The sequence below is a fragment of the Camelina sativa genome, chromosome 5 (genome assembly GCF_030686135.1).
Source record: "Camelina sativa cultivar CO46 ecotype springtype chromosome 5, ASM3068613v1".
NCBI classification, from domain to species: Eukaryota; Viridiplantae; Streptophyta; class Magnoliopsida; order Brassicales; family Brassicaceae; genus Camelina; species Camelina sativa.
In genome coordinates this window covers 2584711-2608786 of record NC_141884.1, presented here as the reverse complement: position 1 = coordinate 2608786, position 24076 = coordinate 2584711, and the positions used below count along the sequence as shown (strand labels likewise).

General features: G+C 36.1%; 6 protein-coding genes across 6 annotated transcripts; 4 read left to right on the top strand and 2 right to left on the bottom strand.

Annotated features, from left to right (window-relative positions):
- The first annotated feature begins 264 nt into the window (after nucleotides 1-264).
- Nucleotides 265-4104, top strand: LOC104785096 (sec1 family domain-containing protein MIP3). The gene is made up of 7 exons (XM_010510235.3): nucleotides 265-564; nucleotides 709-852; nucleotides 1043-1192; nucleotides 1440-1883; nucleotides 2044-3579; nucleotides 3668-3736; nucleotides 3836-4104. The coding sequence occupies exons 1-7, from the start codon at nucleotides 517-519 to the stop codon at nucleotides 3962-3964; spliced, it is 2520 nt and encodes an 839-aa protein (XP_010508537.2). The 5' UTR covers nucleotides 265-516; the 3' UTR covers nucleotides 3965-4104.
- Nucleotides 4105-4193: 89 nt separating this feature from the next.
- On the top strand, nucleotides 4194-7118 carry LOC104785095 (uncharacterized). The gene is made up of 10 exons (XM_010510234.3): nucleotides 4194-4849; nucleotides 5360-5437; nucleotides 5581-5622; nucleotides 5709-5811; nucleotides 5996-6060; nucleotides 6156-6200; nucleotides 6305-6412; nucleotides 6497-6584; nucleotides 6679-6725; nucleotides 6808-7118. The coding sequence occupies exons 1-10, from the start codon at nucleotides 4274-4276 to the stop codon at nucleotides 6883-6885; spliced, it is 1230 nt and encodes a 409-aa protein (XP_010508536.2). The 5' UTR covers nucleotides 4194-4273; the 3' UTR covers nucleotides 6886-7118.
- Nucleotides 7119-11085: 3967 nt separating this feature from the next.
- LOC104788805 (F-box/LRR-repeat protein At2g42720-like) lies at nucleotides 11086-13345 on the top strand. The gene is made up of 4 exons (XM_019245167.2): nucleotides 11086-11337; nucleotides 11490-12404; nucleotides 12641-12781; nucleotides 12863-13345. Exons 2-4 carry the CDS (start codon nucleotides 11499-11501, stop codon nucleotides 13151-13153), a joined length of 1338 nt encoding a protein of 445 aa, XP_019100712.2. The 5' UTR covers nucleotides 11086-11337; nucleotides 11490-11498; the 3' UTR covers nucleotides 13154-13345.
- Nucleotides 13346-13493: 148 nt separating this feature from the next.
- On the bottom strand, nucleotides 13494-14231 carry LOC104785094 (transcription elongation factor TFIIS-like). The gene has a single exon (XM_010510233.3). The coding sequence runs from the start codon at nucleotides 14229-14231 to the stop codon at nucleotides 13494-13496; it is 738 nt and encodes a 245-aa protein (XP_010508535.2).
- A 1148-nt stretch (nucleotides 14232-15379) lies between these two features.
- LOC104785092 (transcription elongation factor TFIIS-like) lies at nucleotides 15380-16175 on the bottom strand. The gene has a single exon (XM_010510232.2). The coding sequence runs from the start codon at nucleotides 16121-16123 to the stop codon at nucleotides 15380-15382; it is 744 nt and encodes a 247-aa protein (XP_010508534.2). The 5' UTR covers nucleotides 16124-16175.
- Nucleotides 16176-16888: 713 nt separating this feature from the next.
- On the top strand, nucleotides 16889-19460 carry LOC104785091 (chaperone protein dnaJ C76, chloroplastic). The gene is made up of 9 exons (XM_010510231.3): nucleotides 16889-17366; nucleotides 17659-17787; nucleotides 17880-18009; nucleotides 18118-18238; nucleotides 18340-18421; nucleotides 18553-18606; nucleotides 18795-18833; nucleotides 18934-19033; nucleotides 19119-19460. Exons 1-9 carry the CDS (start codon nucleotides 17106-17108, stop codon nucleotides 19247-19249), a joined length of 1047 nt encoding a protein of 348 aa, XP_010508533.1. The 5' UTR covers nucleotides 16889-17105; the 3' UTR covers nucleotides 19250-19460.
- The last annotated feature ends 4616 nt before the right edge of the window (nucleotides 19461-24076 follow it).

Below are 24076 nucleotides of genomic sequence, written 5' to 3'. Positions count from 1 at the left end.
GTGTTCACTAGTAAACTTGTCAACACCTAATATTAAATTCATATTGACTTATCTTTTCATTATATACTTTGATTATCATTTTACACTCTTTAAAAACATCAAATGCACCCCTAAAACCAGTAACTTATCTATCATGTGTTACATTAATTTGCAAAGATATGTTTCTATAATTCTATTTGTTAGAGAGAAAAAAATAATAATTATAATATAAATTTTAGAATTAAATTTTGTGAGTTTTAATGAGTTGTAGAAGTAAATAGGCCCATTATTAGAGATAACTTTAGAGCCCACAAATTGGTAAAAGCCCAACAAAGTGATACGTTCATACGAACGATATCAAAAAGCTAAGGCTACGATGCTCGTCGTCGGTGAAATTTCCCGGCGAAGCGAATTCGGTGTTTCTCCGGTGGTTCAGGCAGTAGTCTGATTCAGATAACGCATCTCACAGTAGTATTTTGATTCTAGCTTGCGATTTCAGTATATTCTTTGAATTAGCGATTAACGTAGCTGAGAGCAATGGCTTTGGTCGATGTCGCGATATCTTGTCTCAACTCGATCCGCGAAGTAAGAAAATCGGAATTCACTTTTTTTTTTCCCGTCTCATTATGTTATCCGTTTTGATCTGCTTCACCTTAATCATTACGATTTCTCAATGATCTTGTTTTGCTCTATTTATGTGTGTTGTTGATAAATGTGTTTGTTTTGCAGATAGAAGAGGAAGTCAAAGATGCCATAGTGTATATTGATGCTGGCTGCACAGAGAGTTTTCAATTTGCAGGAGCTTACCCTTTGTTCTTGGAACTAGGTGCTCGAGCTGTCTGCAGTCTTGAAAACATGACTTCTCTAGATGCGGTAAGCTCGTTACGGTTTTAATGTGGTTAATGAAGATGGCATACTACTTAGATTGTGTTTCTGTAGTAGCTTTCTTTATTTCTTGTAATGGTTCTGTTTGCTTTCCTCGGTTCCATACTTTTGGTATAAAGGGAATTATATTACCTTTATTTCTTATAATGATGTGACTTTTTGATGCATTGTTCTCTAGGTGGGTGATTGGAATTCAAAGACTGATTGTGCGAAGAGAATTGTGATTATGACATCTCGGCTTCTCAATGATGCTCATCGATATATGCTACGTTGTTTAAGCACCCATGAAGCTGTTCAGCACTGCACAGTATTCACGTCTATTTCAGAGGTGCTCATCATTAACGCTACTCTTTGGGTCTCATTCGTTTATTTATCTCTTCTTTTACCTGGTGAAAAGTTACACTTCTATTGGCATATCTCATGGTACAATCATAAGCTATTGACTTATCAGCACTACTGATCCCTTTTCTTCATGATAATTTTCTATGTATAAGGCTCTTCAGAATCGGTGTTTGTTTTCGTGCGTTACTGAAGATATATCATCTAATTACTTTATTAATTTGAACGTTGTACAGGGATCTCACTCAGCCATCCCTGATTCGCCTCTAGGTCCAGATGCGTATCGTGAATACGAAACCTTACTTGTTCAGGATTACAATGAACATACTAAGAAAAGCGACAAGATATCTAAAGACAAAGGGGTTTCTAATTTCTCTTCTGCACTTGAATCCCTTACTATGGAGCCTATCATTAGCGAAAATATAGATGGTTCATCAGGTGGTGTAGAAGGTTTGGTAGTTTCGGTGCACCACTTCCCCTTGATTATTTGTCCTTTCACTCCTCGAGCGTTTGTCTTACCTTCCCAAGGATCAGTCGCAGAAGCTTCCTTGTCCCGTCAACATGAGGATTCTCTTAGTTTTGGTTTGCCTCCCATAAGTACTGGATCTATGTCTGATACTGATGATGTTCCTCCTGGTGCAACTCTTACCGCACATTTTCTTTACCAGCTAGCTCTTAAGGTAATTAAAAATGCAGAAGTCGTTATTATTCATGATGTTCATGAAGTACGTGAGCTAGAACACTAGAAGATATCTGCTTCGCTTGTTTTTCATTAATTTAACTTGTTCTGTACTTTTTCTGAAGTTTGTGACCATGTTGTTGCTTTTTAAAAATTTGTAGATGGAATTGAAGTTGGAAATATTTTCACTTGGTGACTTATCAAAGAATGTTGGAAAGATTCTGACAGACATGTCATCAAGTCTTTATGATGTAGGGCGTCGCAAGCGATCTGCCGGCCTGTTACTTGTTGACCGCACACTTGATCTTACCACTCCCTGCTGTCACGGAGATTCACTTTTCGATCGTATCTTTTCATCTTTGCCTCGGGCAGAAAGATTTTCTTCACAAGCACAGCTTAAACAGGGGGTCCCAAGCATCAATCGTCCTTCTCTTGATGTTCAAGTGCCGCTTGGGGAACTGCTTAATGAAGAACCAAGCAAGATTCGGGATTCTGGTTTTCCTGTAGGAGTTGAAGCTTTTTTACGTGGCTGGGATTCATACACTTCTGATCCACAAAATGTAGGTCTGGTTAATGAATGTGACAAGAAATCTACTACCAACTGGACTGAACTACTAAATGGATCTCTTGTCGCTACTGAATGTTTTAGAGGAACACCTTACCTAGAGGCCATGATTGATAGGAAAACAAAGGATGGAAGTGTACTGGTAAAGAAATGGCTTCAAGAGGCTCTGCGTCGCGAAAATATCTCTGTTAACGTTAGAGCTCGTCCTGGTTATGCTACAAAACCGGAGCTCCAGGCCATGATCAGAGCATTGTCCCAAAGCCAGTCGTCTTTGTTGAAAAACAAAGGGATTATTCAGTTAGCGGCAGCTACAGCTGCTGCTCTTGATGAATCTCAAAGTGCCAAATGGGATACTTTTAGTAGTGCGGAGATGATGTTAAATGTGAGTGCTGGTGATACGAGTCAGGGATTGGCTGCTCAAATTAGTGACCTGATTAACAAAAGCGCTGTTGCAGAACTTCAAGCGAAGAAAAATGAGAAAGCAGATACCTCATCACGAGGGCTGCTATCTTTTCGTGATGCCCTGCTCCTTACAATTGTTGGTTACATTGTTGCTGGCGAAAATTTCCCTACATCTGGCTCAGGTGGGCCTTTCTCTTGGCAAGAAGAGCATTTTCTAAAAGAAGCCATTGTCGATGCTGTTCTCGAGAATCCATCAGTTGGAAATCTCAAGTTTCTAAATGGGTTGACAGAAGAGCTTGAGGGCCGATTGAATCGTCTCAAGTCAGAGGAAACCAAAGAAAGCCCCTCTGATGATCACTTAGACATTGATGCTCTTGATGATGATCCATGGGGAAAATGGGGTGACGAGGAAGAGGAAGAAGTTGACAATAGTAAAGCAGATGAGTCATATGACGATATGCAGCTGAAGCTGGATTTGCGTGATAGAGTAGACAGCTTATTTAGGTTTCTCCACAAGTTATCGAGTCTAAGAACAAGGAATCTACCATTAAGAGAAGGCTCATTGGCTTCAGAAAACAACTTTTCTGGCGATCCTTCTGGAAACAAAGGGCTACTCTACAGGCTTATATCAAAAGTGTTGAGCAAACAAGAGATACCTGGTTTAGAATACCATTCTTCTACTGTCGGAAGGTTTTTAAAAAGCGGGTTTGGAAGGTTTGGTCTTGGTCAGGTTTGTTAGACCATTTCTCTCTACCTATACTTTATTCTTTCCGCCATCCTCCACAAGATAGACACTGATGTCAGTATTACTACTGCAGGCAAAACCGAGTCTAGCAGACCAGAGTGTCATTCTTGTCTTTGTCATTGGAGGAATCAATGGTTTAGAGGTTAGTTTCTTCACCACAAAAAAAAATCTCATTCATATGTCTTTGGCCTGACCATCTTTTTAAGAACTGTTTCTGTCACTGTTTCCTCCATTGTCAAAGGTTTTGGAAGCTCAAGAGGCTGTATCAGAGAGCGGAAGACCGGACACTAATCTTGTTATTGGAGGAACGACACTTCTAACTCCTGACGACATGTTCGACTTATTGCTTGGACAGTTCAGCCATTTTTGATCTCTTCCAAACAAACCTCACTCTCATAACCCCTCTGTTATTAGCTTGTAAAGCTATGTATTAGAAAAAATATGATCAAATGTTAACTTTATAAAACTATAGTTCCATTTTCGAAAGAAAACAAGAGAATTGGGTATGAATTGTGAATAAGCGCGTTAATAATTCTATCGCCAAATTATTTACATCTTTGGTCCCTCAATCTTTGCAACATTTACAGAAAAAGCTTTTAAGTTATAAAATTGAGAAATCCTCTTAAACCCCAAAAAATCACATTTCACACGAAAAACCTCGAGTGAGTGAGAAGAAACAATGGCAGCTATGAAGCTTCTACTCTCTCAAGCTCGCCGCCAAGGTCTAACCATCCGATTTCAACAAATCCCAAGACTCTTCTCTTCCTCACCACCACCATCCGCTTCGAACCCGTCTCCCCCCGATTCAAACGAATCTCACAAAAAGCCCGTCACAATCGAGCCAGTCTCGTACGCCGCCAAACCCAAAGATGAGAAACCCGAACCAACCAATGTTGAATCGGCGGAGAATCTGAACCAACCCTCGGAGTCAGCGAACCGTTCGAGCTGGACAAGAGAAGAAATCAGATACGTGAAAGACTCTCAATCGATCAATCCGGTTTCTTACGCTCAGCGTGTGGCTCCGCTTCCTGAGGATCGAGTCGCCGGCGAGGATGAAGGAGAGAGAACTCCGGAGGAGATGGAGAGAGAGAGGAAGAGGATTGAATTAGAGAATCGAGCTAGAAGAAGGTTCTTAAGAGCTAATGCTGTTGAAGAGGATACTTCTTCACTTCCTTTGCCGACTTTGCTTAAACCAGAGCTGAAACATGGAAAGAAACCTATTTTCGATCTCATGGAGGCCATTAGAGAGATTAAGGTCAGGATTCAGTTTACACCCACATGATTGATTTCTCAAACTTAGCTGCCATTGTAATAGAATGGAAGCTTTACACTATTTAGGGTTCCATGAACTTTTTTGTGTCAAAGGATTTTTTGTCTTTTACTTGTTTCGTAGCTAGGGGACTTTAAATGAGTATTATAAAGGATGCTAAGATCATTGGGATTATTTGATTTTATGATGTAAACATAGGACGTCTCATAGAAGGCTTGGTAGCTTTGGTGCGAGCTGTGGATTAGTTTAGAGGGGGCTATGTTCTTACGTAGGGAACTTTAAATGAGTAAATAGATCTTGCAAGTTTTGTCTAATGATGGTACTGTTAAGAGTTGTGGATTTTGTAAACTGGTAATGGTTGTTGCTGAGTTGGTTTTCAAGTAGTGTGAGGGAGGACAGAGCGATGCTTTAACGTGAATATGGACTCATTAATTTGTGCATTCCTTATAATTCATATATTTTTCCGTTCTGATGCTGTTTTGATGAATGGTTCAGGCCAATGCGAAGGCTAAATTTGATGAAACTCTTGAGGCGCACGTGAGGTTGGGCATTGAAAAAGGAAGATCTGAGCTGGTATTTGATGATTTTCTTTTCTCTGGAAATACATAAATCTCTCTAGCCTGTTCTTAAATTTCTCTTGTATCATTTAGTCTTAGAAACAGTTGTTCTCCCTGGCTTTATTTCTAGACTGACTGATATCACTGTTTAAACTGCAGATAGTTCGTGGTACTTTGGCTCTACCCCACTCTGTTAAGAAGGTAAAAGAAATGTCTTTCTAATCCATGATGGAAATTTCTGTTTACCAGCCACTTATATAATACAAGAAATGATCTTCCTTGTTCAGGATGTGAAAGTGGCTTTCTTTGCCGAGGGAGCTGATGCAGAGGATGCAAAAGCTGCAGGAGCTGATGTCGTTGGTGGTCTTGAGCTCATTGAAGAAATCTTGAGTAAGGAACCAATGCATTTTACTTCAGCCTCCTCGGATATTCACTTCTGACATCTAATGAACAATTGAACATGCATGCATTTGGCTCTGTCATAACTTATCTCATTTCTCGAGACAATCTTTTTGTTTGTTGAATTGTGTTCCAATACTAGATTATTTATCTGTACTTATAACTCCATCTGCAGAAAGCGGCAAGATCGACTTTGATAGATGTCTTGCAACTCCAAAAATGATGCCCCGTGTTTACAAGGTTCTTGGATATGAGCACTTATATAAAATTCTTTGGAACATGATGGATGCGACATCTTCTCACATAACATACATATGGTTTGTGCTTATTTGCAGATATCAAGGATTCTTAACAATCACGGTTTGATGCCAAACCCCAAAGTGAGTTTGATTCTTTCACTCAGCATCTTACTCTAATGAATCAGTTGGTATGCTTACCTCTTGCCCTTAAATTAATTTGAAGGAATATTATACTTGTTGTGTAGCAAGGTAGTGTGACCAAGGATGTTACGAAAGCAGTCAAAGACGCAAAAGCTGGACATACCAAATTTAGAATGGATAAAACTTCGATTCTTCATGTGCCACTTGGAAAGGTGACATCTCTTCCCAAAGACTTAGAAGTTTATCTGACTTTCATTAGCTTTATTCTTAACAACGAACACTTTCCTGAAAACCAGATGAGCTTTCCTGAAGACGCTTTACGAGAGAATGTTGGTGCTTTCATGAACGCCCTTTTGCTAGCAAAGCCAGCCGGATTGAAAAAGAGTAAGTCATACCGTGAACTTGTTAACTTTTGTTGAAAGAGATTATTGTTTGGCTGATGAGAGAGTACTTGTCTTTGCTTTTTTTCTTTCTGCAGCTTCAAAATATGCTGGCTATGTCAATGCATTCCACTTATGCAGCACGGTAAGCTTGTATATCAAACCCAATGTCTCCTTCTAGAAACACGTTTGGAATCCATTAAGCCTAAAAGAATTTGCTTTTGCAGATGGGAAAGGGTTATCCAGTATCGATACAGTCGTTATCTAGAGCAGCAGATCTTCATACCAAATTGCAGCTCAAGTGAAGTAGGCTCCAAATGATAAATCTTAAATTATCCAGGAAAAGTTTGCCAACTGTTTCCAAATGCTGAATCTTTGAAACATTATGATTTGTTGTTTCTTAAGGTAGTCTATTGCTCAATTGATCGAATTGGCTTTTGTATCTTTTAGTCACCTTTGTTGTTACTGTTTTTGAAAAGCGCTTATCATCCACTTCTCCATAAAGGCCTTTCACTTGAATAAGACAACAAATTTTGTCCTTGTTTGTTTCTATTACCACTTCAGTCTCTCAATTTAAAAAAAAAATGTTTGACTAATCAAGTCTCTGATAGCACTAAATATACAGTATTGTCAATCCCTTCATACCTATAGACTGATCAATTTAACAATCTACAGTATAACCAAAGTGAGAATTTATGATTTCTAAGCTTGCTCATTTTCCTCATTTAATTTTGGTATCCATTCTTTAAGACTGTACTACATTATTTACTGTAAAATACATTGTTTTAGTTGGAGACTAATAAAAAACCAACATTATGTTGGAACGTTGTGATACCTCTTTTCTACAACCTAAAATGATAACACTCATCCACCTCCACGTTCTACATTATCAGTTTACTTGAGACGGTGAGGAGGATCATGACCAGAATGGTGAAGAGGCATCCGAAGTAGTAAATGAAAGGAAAAGTAGTAATGCATGTGGATGACTTATCAATTTTAGCTTAGACACCCTTTTGAACCAAAAAAAAAAAAAAGCTTAGACACCCCAAAAATTCGATTAGTTTAAATTGGAGGGAATTGTTCTGAATTGAACTGATTAATTAATTAGGTTTGATTCAATTTTTTGGTTAAATTTTGGTTTGGTTCACATAAAAAGTAACGTAAAGTTAAAGAGAATTCTAAAATTTTTTTTGCTTGTAATTTCAATTTATAATCCATGATTTAATACATTATTAAATTTATAAGAAAAATATGAGAGAAAGCATTAAGCTTATGCATGGTGTGATTCAAAAAAGCTAAGCATAATCTTGTGTGACATTAAATTATTTCAAACAATATGATTTAATAATTTAGAATTTATATTAAATATTGTTTATTGTGTTTACAAAATTCAGATCAAATTGATTAGTATTGTTAGTTTCACCCATGAGTTGAAGAATTGCTTTGTTGTTCAAGTTTTGTTCAAGTTCTCATAGAACTCTTCAGTTAGTTTCATCTCTGGCCTTTAATGTGAAGGCTAAAGGATCATATGCTATAACAGAAGAGACTTCTTCAGCAAATGTTCAACAATGGAGGCGAAAGAACTTCTTCAGAGGTTTTTTTATGTCGGAAAATCCAAAAAGAACTCCCATGACATAGTGGAAATAACCGTTCCACTTCCGACAAGTCTGGTGGCTGTGACAACCACGTAGTTCGCGGGTGTTTTTGAGCATGTTTGAGAACTTCTTCAAACATTGCAAGAGCAAGAGCCTTCTTCTCATCTTCATCCTCAAGCTTCTTCTTAGCTTCATCATCATCGACCTTCTCATCTTCATCTTTCTTCTCATCTTCACCTCTCTTCTTCACAAGAAGAGGAGCTAGCATCTTCTTTTGGTTAACCAAACGAAGACCAAGACCAAGCTTTGGCTTTGGTTTCAGTGAAACCCTATTGGTGTTGGTGTTGTTGTTGGAAGGAAAAACAGAGCAGAGGTGAAAGTTGAGATTGACATTGTTTGTCTGTGTTTGGGTTTTTTTTTTTGGTTTGAGAAATAAAAAAGGAAGAAGGAGAATGATAGAAGAGAAATGTAGAGAATGTGTAGGATATAAAGACGTCAAAAGCATTTTAAATTATTTCAAACAATATGATTTAATAATTTAGAAGTTATATTTATACTAAATTTTTTTTTTGTAAATACTCGCAACGTAGCGCCGCCCTAGTTAAGATTTCAAATTATTGTGTAATAATCCTTGGCAAAATTGATTTGTTAGATCATATGGGTAAGAAATTTGAAGTTAGTTTGCTGGGAGATAAGATATGGAGGTTATGGTTAGGTAGTGGATTTCAAAATGTAGTAGAATTTTACAAGTTAGTGGCTGGATTCTATTAGGTTTGATGTAGTTGGGGTAAGATTCAATAATTAAAGCTAACCCATAATTCAATATGAAAAGTCTTTTATATACCATTTGAAATTTTGTGTTAGTTGCTGAAGTTTTGTAGTTGATAATTGTGTTTAATATATAACTGAATACATTTAATTACCTAGACTAAACTGGTAAGTTAATTATCCGTTAATCTCTCAATAAACAATGAGGTTACAAATATATTTTTGTACAAGAGTTGATCAACTTTGAGAGTTTTTAAGTTGTTCCACTCATATTTGACCAAAATAATATGAGATTGAGTACAAAAGAAAAAGAATATTTAAGATAATAGATTCTTTTGACATATAATTGTTCGGTTGTATACCATTTTCCAAATGTGAGTTTACATAGATTATAGATATATATAAATGATAACTGACAAACATATCCACCAAGCTAAATATAAATTATTTTATCATTTTAAACTGATATTATACAAAAATAGATTATTCATGAACAACACAAACACAACATTTTTATACGTAAGTCTAGGACCAGCTTAGATAGCCCATCCTAGTTTGGATTTGTTCGATTGTAAAATCAGACCATAAGAATGATTGTTGGGCAATTAGTATCCGATTTGAATCCGTTTAGTAACCATTGGATAACACGTGGAGCTATACTTAATTTAATTTGATTTTAATTTCTCTCTAATTTTCCCTATTCAATTTTTAAAAATTGATTATATAAGCTATAATTAAGAAAACAAAATGCTAGGTTTGAAATCTGAACAAAAAGGTTACAGCTGTTGTAATGACGATTTTTGAATTACACTAATCAATATATCAAAATATATATTTATTCACTAGCTCCCTCCCACGTCCGAGATCATTAACCAATTTCGGTTTTGGTATCGGTTAAGGAAATACCGGAACTGAAAAGGATATCGATGGATATACTGGAGGGTCGGTATATGAGAGACTATACGAGGGAGTGAAGAAAGTGAAGAAGCATACAATATATTGGTTAATGATCCTCCAAAAGAGATATGAATATATGATGTGTTTAATATGATTATACAATCTATATATATATGGTTAAGACTTAAGAAGATTAAATGTTAAATTGTCATGACATGTTGATGATGCCTATGTGAGTCCAGGAGTCTTTCTTCTCCACTCATAGCAAACAAATTTTGTTTGATTAAGATATATGGTGGTTTTATTTAGACTTAAATCAGTTTAACTTCCATTCCTATTACTTAGTTTACTCCAGCTTACATCTCGAGGAGTAAGAAGTTACTCTTCTCCGTTTGTAATAAGCCCATATTGATCAATCTATAACTATAAAAACACCGTTAAATTCACTTACCAAAGTTGTAGAATGTACTTAAAATATACTATAAATGGTGGTTTCTGATAACATTGATCAATATAACTGTTTACGTGAGTGATTAGTGTCTAGTGAAAAGGAAACTGAAAGTTAGAGAAGATGGAGACGACGAACTAAAGTTTATAGAATTCATGGTTCGATTTGAACTGCTACGCCGATCTCGTCGAAATTATAATGTATTTTTGGAGTCCACTAGATCTTTTGTCGTTCTTCCTTAATTCTTCTTTACAACTTTGGCTCACGATATAACTGCAATACCTACTCTCTTTCAGTCCTCTGTTGCGTCATATAGACTTGGTGTCTTCGACACACTTGGAAGTTGGAAGGAGGACACTTCTTCACATATACTATTGTTCGTTCTGCGCGTAATAATAATGATTACTCTTTATCAACTTATGTAATCAGCCGTGTCGATTATTAGCTTTACCTCTAACAGTTTGGGACATGCGTCGAAATCGAGATTGATCTGTTTGATCTAGTCAATAGTCATTGATTTGGTGCTTGTTATATAGTTTTTGTTATCTCTTCTTCACAGTATTTTCTCGTTATAATGCTTAACTTAGCACCACTATATGATTATGTGTTGTATTCCTATCCGTTTCGTTTTTAAGTATCTTATTTAAGCCAAAACCCAAACATAGATCATAAAAATAATGGTTTCTATAGTAATTTTCTAAAAGTGTATTTAAGCCAATAAAACCAAACCACTACTAAACTGGGAAAAAAATGTTTGACTAGCACTAAATATATTGTCAAATCCCTCCATACCTATTGACCGATCAATAACAGTATAACCAAAACGAGTGTTATTTAATTCGACGTCGTTTTGGTAGTAATACTCCTCGGCGGGTCTTTTTGATATACTTTGGACGCGGACGACTTTTAAACTTGCCCTGCTCCTCTCATTTTTCACAATTTCGACCGATGATGTGCTGCTCTTCTCTCCCATTTCCAAAACCCTAATTTGGGATTGAGTTTTGAGAGCTTTCGTCAATTTATCCGCCGCCTCTGTTGCGGTTAGCAAGGTACGTTTTTTCTTTGGGTATTGATGGTTTGAGATCACTATCTCTCGTTGAATCCAAGGCATACAAAAAAAAAAATGGAACTTTGAACTCTGTGGCTGCTGTTTCTGAGTCTAGTTATTGAAATTTTGTCTCTTTTTGATTCTGTGTTTTAGGGTTTGGTAATGGATAGGCTCAGCCTTTTACCAGATGAGGTTCTTGGGCACATCTTATCCTTTCTCCCCTCAAAACATGCTGCTTCGACTTCGTTACTCTCTCATAGGTGGAGGAATGTGTTTGTTTTGAATCCAAGTCTTAACCTTGATTATGTGCTTGATGAGGCTATTCAATACCGGCATGACCATTCCCAAGATTTCATGGATTTTGTGGAGAGTTTGCTCATTCGGCGAGGCAAGTCGCCAGTAAAGAAGTTCGCTTTGAAGATTCATCTCCCTCATCTATTTGGAATAGACCCATCTCGTGTTCATTACTGGATATGCAATGTGTTTCAGCTTGGTGGTCTTGTGGATCTTGATCTGTTCATCACTTTCCAAGGAGAACGTCACCATGTGCCTTTGTTGATCTTCAAGAGCAAGATACTGGTTAAGCTGAGGCTAGGACGTGGTTTTAAAATCAAGCTTTCTCATCAGGATGTTTATCTTCCTATGCTTAAGACTTTATGTCTTGACACTGTTGATTTAGAAGGAGGTCATGATGTCCTTGAAACTCTTCTACCTCGTTGCCCTTTGCTTGAAGAACTGGTTCTTGATGATATGCGTTGGAAAACAAAGTGTGTTTCTGTGTCTTCTCCATCTCTAAGGAGACTACGCATCCGATTCTTTAATATCCCCATCATCTCTCTTGATGTTCCCAATCTTGTCTACTTGGAACTTTCTTGTATATTTGGGAGCAAGTATGCAAATCTTAACTTGGATTCCCTCATCGAAGCTAGACTCAATCTTTGGGTAGAAGAACAACGATTAAGGGCACTAAGAGCTGGATATGCTCATTTAGTTTCTGCTGACCTGATGGATCTCATCACTGCAATCAGAAATGTTAAGGTCCTTCACTTAACTAGTGATGCTTTTGAGGTCAGTCTTCTATTATTTATTTATTGTTGTAACAGTCATTTGCTGCTCAATAAAATAAAATAAGGATAGACCAAGATTGGTTAGGTTCTGTGTCTTCTTCACCAAGTCCTGTGGTGGTAGTATGATCTTAATTGGCATTACAGTCTTCTGATGGCAAACTGGATCCGTTTAATTGAGTTTCTGATTCAAATATTGTATGACTTGAGTAATGACCAGCTGATTTGGTTTTGTTGCAGCTGTTTTACTACTCCGGTCAAGATTTACCCATGTTCGACAACCTTGTCTGTCTATCTATCGCAAGTGACAAGAAGCAAGGATGGCAAGTTCTGCCACTTCTTATCAAGAACTCTCCAAATCTTGAAACTCTCATCTTCAAGGTATCTCATCATAGCAGACTGACATATTCTAAACGCCATATATACCGATATGTCTATAACTTTGTCTCCTTTATACATCAGGGTCTAGAGCACTACGGAACTTCAAAATGTGGGGATGCATGTGTTTGCTCTGCAACTTGGGAGGGTAGGCCGTCTTGCCTGTCATCTTCTCGAGTAAAAGTGCTGGAGATATGGGGCTATCAAGGAGTTCTAAGAGATCTGTTACAAGTGAAGCATTTCTTAGAGAAGCTACCATGTCTTGAGCTGCTGAAACTTTGTGCGGTAAACAACATCCAAGTGCCCATCAATGTACAGCATCTTTTGACGCTTCCAAGAGCTTCATCAAACTGCAAGATCGAAGCCATACCTTAACCAAATAGATAAAAAAGCAAAAGCCTACTGAGGATGCTTATGGTTTTGCTAAGTCCTTTCTAATATCTCTTGAATGTGAAGTCTTTAATTTGTATTTGGTTTATGACAGAAACCTTGCCAGCAGACATGAGATAAACTGTGTGGTTATTGTCATTTTACTTTTATATATGGAACATTTCTTTTTATTGTCAATAGAGTCTTTATAAACCAGGTTTAGAAAAATTCATGAACTTGAAGCAACTTGAACCAATCATTGTATTGAAATTACAATTCAACAATATTTATAGTTATGAAAAGAGGACTGAGATTATATACAATAGTCAAACTGACTAAATCTCTGCTAAGTCATGATCAGATCAGCTGACTGAAGCATATTCATTCGGCTCTCTTCCTTAAATCTTGCTCTCTCTTGAATCCTTTGAAGCTCCTTCCGAAGCTGCTCACTCCCCATCTCTTGTCTCTCCATTGTCACGAGCCTCTCTCCATTGATCTCGCCAGTTAACACTTTCCTCCTCAAATCAGGATTGTTAGTATCTCCCATGTTGAACAGAATCGAACGGTACTTAGCTTTTTGAGGTCCCATGAAACAACCTAACTTGTCAAACATTGCAGATTCCACAGATACAGCCACAGCGCAAGGATCACAAGCAGCAACTCGTGTCTTCATCTCCGTCTCAACAACCTCAGTAGCAACTTTAGCCAACGATGTTTGAAGAATCTCACGCACCTTGTCTCGTTTTGAATCTCCAGTCTTCTTCATTGTTGGAATCTTGACCGGAGTTGTTTCTTCATGACGGCTCTGTTCTCTACCCGAAGCGTAAAGAATCTGTAACCAAAGATTCCAAAGAAGCCTTCCTTCCGATCTAATCTTGGGGTTTCTGTGATCGTTGAAGAATCTCAAACCCTTCCCCATGGACGTTGTGCAGACAACTTCACAAGCAAGTGACTTAGGAGCTTGTTTCAAACGACTCACGGCGTCTACAAACCTCGAAACCTCGGGAGAATCCTCAACACCTCTCACAGACTTAGCCGCTCGAAGTGCTGCCTCGAACAACTCCAAGAACTCTTGTCTCTGCATCGTTCTCGTTCTTGATGGGTCTTTTGTGTGTGTTTGCTCTCTCTCTCTCTCTCTCTTTCTCACGATCTAATCAGGGTTTGGAAGCAAACGAAAGAGAAGAGACACTGGGAATGGTTAGGATTGGTAAGAGATATGTTTATATAGAGAGAGTAAGCGCGTTAGACTCTAATCCAAATCCAAGTAGGATTTGTTCATTAGTTTCTAGTTTATTTAATTTACTTGCTATCCAAGTACGTTTGAAATTTCCTTTTTTTCTTTGTAGTTCTGATAGAGTTTCCATTTTTCTTCATGTGATTATAGTACAGGAGGGACTTATTATTATCAAATCAACTTACACAAAGAAAAAGGAAAAAGACTCAGCAAATCAATATCTCAACATACCGAATTTTTTAATTTGTGTATTAAATCCATTATAAATTTATCCATTCAACTCTAATATATCTGAAGTTCTGAACTAAGAATTATATCCTTAAAAGGGTGATATTAGAACCTTAATCATCCTAAAATAGTAACCTCAAAAAAGTGACGATGATGTGAAACATACATATGTCTTTCCCATATCTTGCTTCCATAACAGACTGGCCTAAAGAATTACAATTGCACTAGACTGTTACTGTTAGACTCTGAACAAGAAAAGGTTACACGAGAGAAGACGAGAAAACAAAAATATGTATAAACACATGTGAAAAAATCTCTGCTTGATACAACAATAAAGTCAGACTGATTTCATAACTCATCACCACATCAGTAAGCTCTCTTCCTCTTTGGCTAATGATCATAACATCCAAGTGCCCATCTTTTGAAGCTTCCAAGAGCTTCATCAAATCCAAGCCATATTTTAACTAAACCAAAAAAAAGAAGCAAAAGCCTATTGAGTGGTTTTTGCTAAGTCCTTTTTAATCTCTTAAGTCTTTGTATTTGGTTTATGACAGAAACCTTGCCAGCAGACATGAGATAAACTGTGTGCTTATTGTCAGTTTATATTATATATGGAACATTCCTTTTTATTGTCAAGAGAGTCTTTATAACCCAGGTTTAGAAACAACTTGAAAAAATCATCGTACTAAGATTACAAATAAAAAGAATGTGTCGAGTTATGAAAAAGAACACTGAGATTATATACAATAGTCAAACTGACTAAATCTCTGCTAAGTCATGATCAGATCAGCTGATCGAAGCATATTCATTCGGCTCTCTTCCTTAAATCTTGCTCTCTCTTGAATCCTTTGAAGCTCCTTCCGAAGCTGCTCGCTCCCCATCTCTTGTCTCTCCATTGTCACGAGCCTCTCTCCATTGATCTCGCCAATTAACACTTTCCTCCTCAAATCAGGATTGTTACTGTCTCCCATGTTGAACAGAATCGAACGGTACTTAGCTTTTTGAGGTCCCATGAAACAACCTAACTTGTCAAACATTGCAGATTCCACAGATACAGCCACAGCGCAAGGATCACAAGCAGCGACTCGTGTCTTCATCTCCGTCTCAACAACCTCATTAGCAACTTTAGTCAACGATGTTTGAAGAATCTCACGCACCTTGTCTCTTTTTGAATCTCCTGTCTTCTTCATTGTTGGAATCATCTTCACCGGAGTTGTGTCTTCATTACGGCTCTGTTCTCTACCCGAAGCGTAAAGAATCCGCAGCCAAAGGTTCCAAAGAAGCTTTCCTTCCGATCGAATCTGGGGGTTTTTGTGATCGTTGAAGAATCTCAAACCCTTCCCCATGGAGGACGTTGTGCAGACAACGTCACAAGCAAGTGACTTGGGAGCTTGTTTCAAACGATTCATGGCGTCTACAAACCTCGAAACCTCGGGAGAATCCTCAACACCTCTCACAGACTTAGCCGCTCGAAGTGCTGCCTCGAACAACTCCAAGAACTCTTGTCTCTGCATCGTTCTCGTTCTTGATAGATCTTTTGTGTGTGTTTGCTCTCTGCCTCTCTCTCTCTCTATTTCAAATCAGGGTTTGGAAGCAAACGAAAGAAAAGAGATACTGGGAATTATTAGAATGGTATCAGATATGTTTATATGTAGAGAGAGTAAGCGCGTTAGACTCTCTAATCCAATTCCAAGTAGGATTTGTTCATAATTAGTTTCATGATCCTAGTTTATTTATTTGACTTGCTATCCAAGTCTGTTTGAAATTTCCTTTTTTCTTTGTAGTTCTGAAAGAGTTCCCATCTTTCTTCATGTGATTGTGGGGACTTATTATTATTAAAACAACCAACGTATTTACAAAAAAAAAAAAAAATAGAAGACTCAACAAATCAAATATCTGAACATTCCGAATAAAGCTATGTCATTTTTTTTATCTATTTCAATATATCGATCTGAACTAATTAAGAATTATATCCTTAATCATCTTATAATAATGTTCTGCTAAGTGGCTAAAACCTAGCAAAAACCAACAAAATCACAGTTAATGAAAACACAAAACTCAAAATTGGTGGGTTATGAAATTAATTTCTTGTATTATATTATTATGCAAATTTTTTAGCCTATTTTAAGTATCTAATTTCGTGTGGGAGAAGGATAGAGCAAAGAAATAATATGTTTTGGCGGGTAGTAAAAGCGTGAAGAGACACATAAGACAAGTAGCTGACACGTGCCACGATCGGCAAAGCACGCTTTCGCCGATCGCCGCTAGATTCATATCAGATTCCAAATAACCTTCCGTGGTTCATATCTTGCCATGTCAGCATCCGACCCTCGTACGCCTTTAACTCTTTAAATTATAAATTTATTAATTCAAAATAAAACGAAATTGATCCCAATATTTATTCATAATAAGGGGGCGTCGTAGTTAGTGATCGGAACGCAGGATCGGGTCGGATCTGATTCGGATTGTACTTGTTGTACCGGACCTTTGTTTCAAATGGCGCAGATACTTTCCCCTGTTTGTACGGATCTATTGAAGTTCCAGAACTCAGTTCTTAGCTCCAGATCAGGTGCGTCGTCGTCGCGGTTCTCGGCGAAGACCACCACCGGTGCTTCTTCGTCGTCTTGGGGCGGCTTACCTCGTTACGCCGGAAAGAAGCGAAGTGGTTCCATCGGGAGGTTGAGAGTTGCAACTGAAGATGCTTCTTCTCTTTCCACCGGTGATGTCGCCGATGATTACTATGCTGTTCTTGGACTCGTAAGTAACCCCAAAAACCCTAATTCCAAATCCGATTCTTTTATACTCGCGTTAGGGATTTTGAAGCTAGATAGACTCATCATTGTCAAAATTTTGAAGCTTTAGATGGGTTACAAAGTTATTAAAAATCCAAAGATTGTGTGTATCATGCAAAAAGACTCTGCATTTTAATTTTGAAGTACATCATTATAACATATAGTTGTAGCTAGATAGATTTATTAGAACGGGTTACAATCGTTTGGATCTAAAGGTTGTAACTTTAATCACTTGGCTTTTTGGTATGTCAAAATAGCTTCCAGATGCTACACCGGCGGAGATTAAGAAAGCTTACTATAACTGTATGAAATCTTGCCATCCAGACTTGAGTGGCAATGACCCTGAAACCACAAATTTCTGCATCTTCATTAACGATATCTATGAGGTGAGTAAGTTTCTTACTTGACTTCACATTTACATTTTGTATGCGTTTTTAGACTTAGTTGTAAGTTTCCATGTGCTTGTGTTGCATTGCAGATTCTAAGTGACCCTGTACAGCGTATGGTTTACGATGAAATTCATGGTTATGCTGTGACTGCCACCAATCCTTTTCTTGATGACTCTAGCCCAAGAGATCATGTTTTTGTTGATGAGTTTGCTTGTATAGGTATTTTATTTTCTTCAATTTTCAATTCTATGCACTTCGTTTGTGGCCGTGGTGAAACACTTTGGTACTGACTCTGATGATTCTGGATCTGTGTTTGCTGTTTAACAGGCTGCAAAAATTGTGCCAATGTGGCTCCAGATATCTTTGAAATTGAGGAAGATTTTGGAAGAGCAAGGGCCTGTAACCAGCGTGGCAACCCAGATTTAATTCAGCTTGCGGTTGAGACATGGTAGGTTTATATTCTGTAGATGCTGCAACTGATTGTGAAGTATAATAATACTCCTGGTGGGGAACTGATTTGGAGATGCCTTTTTTATGTTTTGTTTTCAGCCCGGTTGATTGCATCCATCAGACTTCTGCTGCACAGTTGTCATTACTTGAAGATGAGATGCGAAGGGTTGAAAGAGTAAATGTAAGACAAGCATATCTCTTATTGTTCATTGAAAAGAACCACAAGGCATTGCTATGATTTCTTGATTATATACTTGTTACCAAACTGCTGAATATTATTTTAAGCCGTTGGAATTGTCATTGATTGATCAGGTTGCTCTGATGCTTTCTGGAATGGGGTCAGGAGCAGTTGATGTTTTCAGAATGGTAAGAAGGAAAGAAAAACTCCTCTGTTCTGTAGCTGAAATGCTCCTAGTCTTTCTCCTTCTACTCTTTAGCCTTTTTATTCCCACTTACAAATTGACTTTGGCCCATGTTTTCTTCCTTTGCGAAACAAGATTGCCTATTATTCTGTATTTTTCATCTAACTGATCAATCTTTGAATCCCATTTCAGGCGAGATCTCGATGGGAAAAGAGGCAAGCAAAAGTTTTGGTATGAACTATCATCATTCATCATCATTTGAAATCCTTGCAAAGCTATTTGCAATCTTTTAGATAAACATAACATCAACTCGTGCTTACCTATGTTTCAGAATCAAGCTAGAAGTAGAATGATGAAGCGGAAAAACACAGACGAAGCACCTTCCTATTGGGATAACCTCTGGGGCCAACAGAATGATTACCAGAAAAGCGGTAAGATTGATGACAGTAAGCTCTCTTCGTCTTTGGCTAATGATCATAACATACATGTGTTTACTCATTTCGATGTATGTGACAGAGGAAGAAGTACAAGAACGAGCACAGCGAGCGGCCGCAGCAGCTAGGAGATGGAGGGAATACTCACGAAGAGGCGTTGATAAGCGCCCCACCTTCAAACTCCCCGACACCGCCTCTAAAGGAGACAACTGAAACCACATGGACATAAGTCTCTTATAGTTTATATAGGTAAGTAGGCTTCTTACTAGATTTTATATGTAATAATTTCATTCAGCACAGCCGTACAGGTGTATCATGTCGCGTTCTAGACTTGTATAGCTTTGTTCTCACATCGATTAAGGAAAAAAAAAACAAGTGTATTAAAGTAACGTACTCAATTTTTATGTATAATATACTTTTCCAACGCCTAGAATATAAAATAGTATAATAGATAAATTAAAACTTTAACATTGACGTCACTAGACTTGGAGGTTACTATGCAAGATAATTGTGTTATAGTGCATAACAGATAGATAATGAGGAAATAATCAAGTGATTATCATTCAATTATACTAAGATTTTAGTAAATAAATATATAATAAGGGAATATATAAAGAATCATAGGAAATTTAGTTAGACTATCTGGTTTGATCCAATCAAGAATATACTGTATATATATATACTAGAGATTGACATATAGGGCTGATCATAATTACAAGTAGAGGCGTCGATGATAGCGTCGATGGAGTATCCAGCGGAGGGGTCTCTTGAATGGATCGACATACAATTGATATTTTTGTTTTCGGCGATGATCATCGCACTTGTCCTTATCTTTATCTCCATCTTCGGCTGCTTCTTTATAATCCGATATGCCAAGACTTACAATATTCACGACGACGACTTATACGTGGAATATATTCGAAGATCAAAGTTACGATCTTCTACTACGACAGACCTAGAAGAAGTTGGAGTTCTGACATCTTCGCTTTTTCAAGTGTAGATTAAACTAGTTTTGCTTCTCCTTGTGTTTTTGGGCTTTGCGTAGTTTCTTTAATTCTAAATTGCTTATGTCTTACCCTTCAGAGTATTCATTCTCCATATATAGGATCCGGAACACTTTATTCAATCAGGCTACTGGCTATATTATAATTCCTTCACGTACGAAGGATTAGGATTTTTAATATATTTCAGTCACTAGCTTGGGTTCTCTTCATGTACTCGTCTGTCAAAACTAGAACGCAACCATACAATTACAAAGAGCGAGAGATATCAGAGATGAGCAAAACATAATGAAGGAATCGATACTATTGAAAGACGATGTCCAGAATTTCAATTTATTATATAAAAAAATGAAAAACTAATAACAAATTAAAGTAAATCTCTCATAGCGAAAAAATAAAATAAAATTAATCCCATACTTAACGAAAAACCATGAACAGTATTCAAACTTGATTGACGAGGTTGTATCTTTGGTCCTTGTCTTGGTCGACGATCATAGATAGCCACTGACGAAACAAATAAAGTCCAAAGATTCCACCATAGATAAGGAAAAAGAATATGGATCCGACCGTGTAATACAAGTATGCTAATGCATCATCATCCATGGTCGATCGATCGACAAAGTGTCCAAACGAACAATTTTAGTTGTGATTTTCAATATATTTGCTAGTTGTTGTTGTAATCCAGTTAGAAAAATATGATTTTGATTCATTTGTCAAATATATAGTTTTATATAGAATAATGGAGTAATTTCTAGTTTGACAAAAAAAAAAATGGATAATAAGAAATTCTTAAGATAATTGTCTCCCGATGATAAAGCTCATCTGAATCTCTGATATGTTAAAATATAATGACAATATAATAATGCTAATTAATCAACCAAATATTTTAAACCGATACATATAACCAAAAAAAAAAAATCCAAATTAACAAAAGTAAACCTAAAAAGAGTAAAAGAGATAACGGAAAGTCCCTAATTAATTCTAAGACTTTAACTAATCTAATTTGGTTGGCAAACAGCTGTGTGCGTCGCCTCGATCGATCGTCCATGTTATCTTTCTCTTTCATCTTTCTCACTAGACGGCATCGCCGAGCAAGCTCTACTACAAAGAGAAGCGCCGAAAACGATAACAATGAAAGACATCACCGTCATTACCCAAAACAACACTTTTACAGTTTCTTCATATCGTGATGTATTATCCATCTCCAAAGGGAGAGACGACTCCTAAAAACTCAACCAGTTCTTGTTGAAGATGAAGACTACGCGTAATGGTTAAAGACTTTGTTTATAAAATAAACGACACATATATAGAAGAACTGTTTACCCTACCAAAAGGCTCCTAACTAGGGTTTTTACATGCATCATATAGATTACTCCCTCCGTTTCAAAATATAGGATGTTTAAGGTAAAGCACACATATTAAAATAGTTTATTTTTCTTTTAAAAAGTATTATATATATTTAAATTAAAAAAGATTCAACCAATAATAAAGAAGACTGCATAAATAATGATTACAGATTATTAAATATATATTAAATTTTGCATGAAAAGTTACAAAACATATTATATTTTGAAAAAGACCAAAACATCTTACATATTGAAACGGAGGGAGTATTAATTAATTAACGTATGTACGTAGTTTAGTAATTAATGGATAAGTGCCATGCCTAAATTCTTGTGATTTTTTACATATATTATGAGATTTATGTAATTCCTCATTATCTATTTACTAATTTAATGGGACTTGGTTTCAGAGAATATCCATTAAAAATCTAAACAGTTGAAAAATCTAGATCAGATCAATGTAATGCTTAATTATTATTATTTTTTTTTTATTAGGAGACCTAATGTGGGATCGAATTAGATCTCGTAATATATATACAGCTAGTTCTCATACAATTGTTTTAGACTTTTAGTTATACAGCTAGCGCACCTCTTCTATTGTGTGTGTTTAAAACAAGTTGAAATTTCATCTACTTATGCGATGTTCGAGACACGGCGTGATGAAATAATAGATAATGCGAGCACGATTACATACTTAGTCCTATGGTTTGTCTGCATCTATATAATCATGTATTTACAAATATTGGACTGGTTGATTTGTCGTGAAACTAATAAAAAGGAATATTTTCGCTTACGCGATATAGAACTTGGAAGGTCTCAGCCGGATGGAGAGATCACCCACGAGAATTCAGATGGAGAAGAAAACGATTTTAGCCAAACTATATATCTCTGATTTTTGTGCAGCGTTTAATAAGCTTTAAGTTCACCCACGAGAATTCAGATGGAGACGACCTCAGCAACTATTAAGGTTATATAATTAAGTCTACAAGAATGTTTGTGCAGCGTTTAATAAACTTTAAGTTCCTCTATCTTTTTACTAATTTAAGGTCATTTTTCTTGTTTGTAATTTAATCTAGAAATTCAGTAATATGAAGTCATAGACTCTTCGTTAAAATTTAAATACACAAATATATATATATATATATATATTCATATAGTATATGTATCCTAGTTTGTACCTGTATAACTCTAACAATTATGTAAAGTGTAATTGATTGTAATCAATGAATCATAATCAATTTTATCATGAACTTTTGACGACGGAAAACAACCTCTCCGTTGCAACGTCACCACCCTCGGAGAAAGCCACCTCATAGATCAATTAGATCAATTTTTAGAAAAGTATTTTTACCCTCGCTGAATCTGTTAATCCCTTCTTGTCCTTCAAAAAAAAAAAATAGATCAGTTTTTGGAAAAGTATTTTTGAAAACTACGAAATATAAAGAATCAAGGTTGGCGGAATTAATTATTTAGTTTTTTTTTGTAACAAATCAACGTCTATTTCCAATGCGATGGTGAACATCAACCCCATATGAGAAGCAAAATCATTTGTAACTTTGTTCTCATATGGAATCAGCAAAAAAAATTAGATAAAGCACAACTGTAATCTAAGCACAATCTAAACTTCATCATGTTGAGAAGCTTATCAACCATTTTTTTTTTTTTTGAGAAATCAGAAATTTAATTGTGGCTTACAAGCATATTCTGAAATAATAATAAAAAAACCTCAATTTTTTTTGACAAATCACAATTAAATTTGCAAGATAGACAATTTTAAATATTAAAATTTAATTACAAAAGCAGAGGAAGAACCACGTAGCCAACCAAACAATTTTCTAACTTGGTTACTTCAGTATCAGTCAAGACTTCTACAATTAAACTTTCTATCCCACAGTAATTTTTTTAGCGGAAAATAACTAATCCACCATATTTACTAGATATTTAAGTGAGTAAGTTTTGTGCATTTTGAAAAATGTTATTTGTGTGTATATATATAGTACGTATCATTTTATATACATTAAATGAAATGTGTATATAAGACTATGGAATATTATTCCATTTATTTATCTGTGAAATATAAAATGAATGAGTTTTTTTTTCATTTTTCAAATTGTGCCGTAAATTAGTAGAATTAATTGCATCTGATCAAATTTATCACTCAAGAACGGGTTAAGTTTATCAAAAGTTTTCCTGATTCCAAGTGAGATAATTGAAGCCATTCTATGGTAGTCTTGCTATCCTATCATTAACACTTAAACAGCATTAAGCCGTTTGATCAGAATTATTATTTAAACATTGAGGTATTATTATTATTCTTGGTGCAACCAAAAAATCGCAAATTTTCTAATTATGAAGATTAAATAGTATGAAACTCTAAATTCCACCGAGCGTAATTATCTTTATGCATGGATATCCACATTTCCTAAATGTTAGATGAATCATAATACACTAATACTTACTTATTTTCTATGTTATTAATCAATTGATTTTTTTTCTCGTTACTAATAGATTGATGTTTAGGCTTTTTTACATATATTAAAAAATTGAAATATTTATCAGCATTAGTATTGACTTGTAGTATTCTAATAAATATAATTATTTACTACCATTGTATCTTAAAGTTTAATATCGATGTTTTAGGAAGAAATGTAGTAGTTATCAACATGATTATTGCACAACAATGTGAAAATTCTTCT